At 52.6% G+C, this 4,833-nt stretch overlaps 1 protein-coding gene across 1 annotated transcript; it reads left to right on the top strand.

Annotated features, from left to right (window-relative positions):
- The first annotated feature begins 211 nt into the window (after positions 1-211).
- Positions 212-3,629, top strand: LOC121672322 (6-pyruvoyl tetrahydrobiopterin synthase-like). The gene is made up of 6 exons (XM_042044930.1): positions 212-318; positions 1,311-1,390; positions 2,062-2,084; positions 2,385-2,441; positions 2,748-2,818; positions 3,144-3,629. The coding sequence occupies exons 1-6, from the start codon at positions 245-247 to the stop codon at positions 3,280-3,282; spliced, it is 444 nt and encodes a 147-aa protein (XP_041900864.1). The 5' UTR covers positions 212-244; the 3' UTR covers positions 3,283-3,629.
- Positions 3,630-4,833: the final 1,204 nt, after the last annotated feature.

Below are 4,833 nucleotides of genomic sequence, written 5' to 3'. Positions count from 1 at the left end.
GGGCCGAGCACGGGAGGGGAATTGGAGCATCCCGGGGCCGAGCACGGGAGGGGAATTGGAGCATCCCCGGGTCCGACACCGGCACGGGAGGATCGGAGCATTCCCGGTTCTCGGCGGGCGGATCCCGCGGGCTGGAGCCGCCCCCGGGGCCGGGCTGGAGCCACCTCTGTGCGGGGCCGGGCTGGAGCCTCCCCCGGGCCGGGCTGGAGCCGCCCCGCTCCGGCCCCGCCGCTCCGGCCCCGCGATGCCGCCGCGCTCCGCCCGCCTGGCGCGGCTGTCGCGCTCCGTCACCTTCAGCGCCTGCCACCGCCTGCACAGGTGAGCGGCCCCGCACAGGGGAGCGGCCCCGCACAGGGGAGCGGCCCCGCACAGGGGAGAGGCCCCTCGCTGCCGGGAGGAGGCTCCGATCCCTCCCTGCCCTTCCCGGTTCTCCCTGGCTCAGCCCCTTCCCGCAGCCATCCATCAGTGCCCGGCTGCAGTTCCGTGTTTCAACAGAGCCGATGGCGCTTTCGGTTTGTAAACATCGCCCTGTGCCCCCCGATCTGCTGCTTTTGCCCCCGAAAATGATACGTTCCTAAAGAGTGTCTTGACCTGAAACTCAAAGGACGTTTTTAGGCTTGGTCTCTTCTCTCAGGCTACGAGCGATAGGACAAGGGGAAACGGCCTCAGGCTGTGCCAGGGGAGGGTCAGGTTGGACATCAGCAGGAATTTGTCCATGGAGGAGTGGTCAGGCTTTGGAAGGGGCTGCCCAGGGAGTGCCCATCCCTGGAGGTGCCCAAGGAACTCCTGGACGTGGCGCTCAGTGCTCTGGGCTGGGGACGAGGTGGGGGTCAGTCACAGGTCCTGGAGTTCTTTTCCAACCTCCGTGATCCTGGGATTCTGTGATATTCCCAAAATGTGCCTTGACTTGAAACACTCGGAACAGGCACTTGGATTGCTTCAAAGGGAAGATTCAGAGGGAATTCCTTTGTACTTCTTGGAGAGGCTCCCTAAGCTTTGTTAATTAATAATAAACCCGAATGTGCAGCTTGCTCCAGGCCTAAGTGATTTTGGGCCCAGATGTTGAACATTTATCCAGCTGTGGTGTCAGGCAGATGCTCTGAAACAGACACAAAACCACGGCAAAAAAGATTCACTGTTGTCAACAACATCTTTTCATGGACCAAACACTCTTCTGTCTCTGTTCATGCCTCCTGAGCTGGGGGGTTCAGTGTGGGAGAGGGAATAGATGGAGAGCTGGAAAGCAGAGTGAAGTGAGGCCGTGAACATCTGGAGCAGATCCTGCCATACCGTGTCTGCCTCTCCCACAGCAAATCCCTGAGCAATGAGGAGAACCTGAAGCTGTTCGGGAAGTGCAACAACCCCAATGGCCACGGACACAACTACAAAGGTAGGAAGGTGACTTCCATCCTTGCTCGTGGAGTGGTGCTGCTCTCAGGGTGGGGATAACCCCCAGGAGGGCTGGGCCACTCGTTCTCAGCAGCCTGATACAGCTTTAGTGGCTGGGTTTGTGTTTTTATTAAGAATTTGAAGGAAATTTCAGCAGCAGGGGGTTGGACCACAGCATATTCAGTTGAATAGATAATAAATATTTATCTTCAAATTCCACTTCTTGAATCAAATCTGCTTGTTTACACTCTGCAGCATCATTGTGATTTGAATGGAGATTTCTCTAAGCAAAAGGCATGCAAATTAAACAGCCTGTAAACATTATTTGAATGTTTTTTTCACAAGTTCTCCTATTTCTACACTCTGGGCACGCAGAATTAGATCTCTCCAGTTCCTGGAGTGGCTCCCTGTGCTGCTGGCACTCTGCTAAGGAGCTGCTTTATCAGGGAAGACAGGCTTATCTCCACCTACCTGGGGCATCAGACCTTGGGCAAGGGCTTTTGTGACTCTGAGTCGTTGTTTTTATGGAGCATCCCCTCATTTTATAAAAACAGTCCCACTCCTGAGTGCACCCCGTGGGTGGGCAGGGAATGGGCTGTGTGTCCTCAGCAGCAGCAGATTTGGTTTTGGGTTCCTGGACATCACAGTGACCTGATCTTTTCTTTTTTTCAGTTACAGTCACAGTGCGTGGAGAGGTGAGTGCAACCAGCGAGTTTTTTTCTGTTCCTCAATGTGGATTTGCAGTTTAATGCTGTTTCCCTGCTTTCATCATCATGCTTGAAGGCTCCTCCAGGGAGTTGTTCTCACCTGGTGTCAGCTTTCAGGAGAGAGTGGAACCTCTGGGATGGTTTCCAGGCTGTATCAAGCCCTTGGAACATCACAGGAGTGGAGCTGGAACTCTCTGACAGTGGAAAGATATTTTCCTTGTGGCTCAGATGACCTGAGCACAGATATTCCCCTCTGATTTGTGTTGCCACCTTGTGCTTCCCCTGCAGATTGACCCGGTCTCGGGGATGGTGATGAACCTGACAGACCTGAAGGAATACATGCAGGTAAAAATAGCCCAGTTTTCCTTCTAATCCCCTGGGAGAACTGATCAGAGCTCAGCAGTTTGTCTGGTAGCAGCACGGAGATGTGGTGAGGTGATGATGGCAGGACATAAAAAAGAAATTAAGGAATAATTGCAGACTAAAATGCTTCAGCTCTGTTACGTGAGGCAGTACCACGTCTCCAGCTGGGAATTTCACAGCTGGATTTAGGGCTCTTTCCCTTTTTTCCCACCCTGCTGCCTGGCTGTGTGTGGTTATCTGAACCTCAGGCCAGGCAGGGACAGGGTTGTCACCGTCCCCTCTTGGCAGGAGGCGATCATGGAGCCGCTCGACCACAAGAACCTGGACAAGGATGTGCCCTACTTCTCTGAGGTGGTGAGGTGAGCGATGGGGGCTCCTGGAGGGACTGGAACAGTTTTCAGGGCCTGATCCTACCAGGGAACGAGCAGCCTTTACCTGTGGGCTGACCACACCTGTGTCCAGCCCTGCTGCCCCTTGTCCCCTGATCAGCCTGGACACACAGGACCTGTCCGTTCCGCCCCATTTCACCCAGATCTGCTGGCGTGGCACAAACCCCGCTTAATTCAGGTGTCATCAGCTGCCCTTCAGCATCCCCCCAGCCCTTCCTGAGTGCAGCTCCCTCAAATACTGGTGTCGTTTCTGCCATTTCAGCCAGCTCTGACCCGGCTGCTGTTCCCCCCCCAGCACCACAGAGAACGTCGCCGTGTTCATCTGGGACAACCTCCAGAAGCTCCTGCCCCAGGGAATCCTTTACAAAGTGGAAGTGCACGAGACAGAGCAGAACGTCGTCGTTTACAAGGGAGAACAAACAATTGTGAAGTGAAATCAGCCTCGGTTCATGCTCAGGGGAAAGGCTCCATGATCAGCTCAGTGGTTTAGCTCAGCCCCGCTCGGCATTTCCTGCCCCAGCGCTGGGTTCTGTGTCAGGTCAGGACCAGTGCAGATGTTTCACAAGGACCCTTGCAGCAATGTGTCCATTGGGGTTCTCAGAATGGGTTGGTTTCTCTGCTTTTCCTCAAGACCTTCCTGTTTTGCAAAGCCGAGCCACTGAGCTGATGTGAAATTTAGAATTGGGCCCTGGTAAATAGAGGTGATTTGGAGAGAGGAGGAGGCCTGGCAAAATCACAAAAGGTTTTGATTTCTAATTAAACATTGAATTAATTTATGATATTTAATAATGTGAGCTTTGGTGTTGTTTTGCTTCTTGATCAAATAGAGAAGCATTTTTTGAGAGTGAGAACTACATTGTCTTTTTTTCTGCTTATTATCTGTTTATTTCTTGTGCTGCAGGCACGTCTCTTCCTGTGGCCAGCAGATCTTTCTCTGTGCGTGGAACTGGTGCAGTGGGCAATAAAAAAACCCACTTGTGCTCCAAACTGGAGAGCCAAAGGGAGCAGGGTGTTGGTGAGAATGGAAAACTGAGGAAACTGAATGACACAGGGAATGTCACAGCCCCAGTGGGGACAGAGCCCTGGGGAGGGAGTGCAAGAATAAACCCTTAACCCCAAAATTCAGTGGAGGTTGTTTTAGCAGGATGAGGCTGTGAGAGGAGTTTAAATGGGCACTACCCTAATTGTCCTGGATATTCCTGGAGCTGGAGGCACGCTGTGAAAGCTGAGGAAAAGCAGTGAGGGAATGGTTATTGGACAATTCCTGACCATCAAGTCCTGGTGTCTGTCCAGAGGCAGAAGTGGCTGTGCTGTGTGTGATTCCCTTTGTCACATGAGCAATGTCCTGAGGAGTAATTAGCAATGGCCATCAAGAATAACTTAATGCACGTAACTTAAAAAGGAAGTGATAAGCAGGGCAGTAATTCCCTTGCTTGACAAGGAAATGGGGTGTTTGAATAATGGGAGCAAACAGCCTCATTTAGGGAGGTTTAATGAAGCTTGCATAATTGTTAACCGTGGCCTCTCTGCTCCAGGCTGAGGGTAAAGTGTCCTCCTGCAGCCACCCCTTCTGCTGGGAAGTGGGGTTTACACTGCCAAAAAATACCTGTGATGGCTTCAAAACTGCTTTTGAATTTAAAACGGGGACTGCTTTGCCTGAGGACACTTCTGTGCCACCCCCTGCCCTGACTCAGCTTCGCTCAAACTCCCTGGGAGAGCTTCAAAAAGGGAAGAGTGAGGAAAGCGAGGGATATTCCAACCTTCCCAAAACCTCTGCCGTGGCAGCTCCAGCTTTGGGGATTGTTTTCCTTCCTAAGGCTGGTGCTTTGGGGAATATTTGGCTGCAGGTTCCTTGCAGTGTCACCCAGGCAGAGAGTGCTCAGTGCCTCAGATAAAAATGCTGACACATTTGCCCTTTTCCCCCACTTTTTCCCTCCTCAGATGTGGAACCAGTCATTTTTTTTTTCAGGGTGGGCTCTGTCCGG

Source organism: Corvus kubaryi, unplaced genomic scaffold (genome assembly GCF_017639235.1).
Source record: "Corvus kubaryi isolate FWS band 111438036 unplaced genomic scaffold, C.kubaryi_AGA036_p1.0 49317, whole genome shotgun sequence".
Classification (NCBI taxonomy): Eukaryota; Metazoa; Chordata; class Aves; order Passeriformes; family Corvidae; genus Corvus; species Corvus kubaryi.
This window is presented reverse-complemented; position numbering and strand designations above follow the sequence as displayed.

Bases quoted from the DNA above. Each gene is read 5' to 3' on its own strand.
- LOC121672322 (XM_042044930.1), top strand. From the start codon at position 245: ATGCCGCCGCGCTCCGCCCGCCTGGCGCGGCTGTCGCGCTCCGTCACC. The intron at 1,391-2,061 runs GTAGGAAGGTGA...TCTTTTTTTCAG, and splicing joins CCACGGACACAACTACAAAG to TTACAGTCACAGTGCGTGGA. The intron at 2,442-2,747 runs GTAAAAATAGCC...CCCTCTTGGCAG, and splicing joins ACCTGAAGGAATACATGCAG to GAGGCGATCATGGAGCCGCT.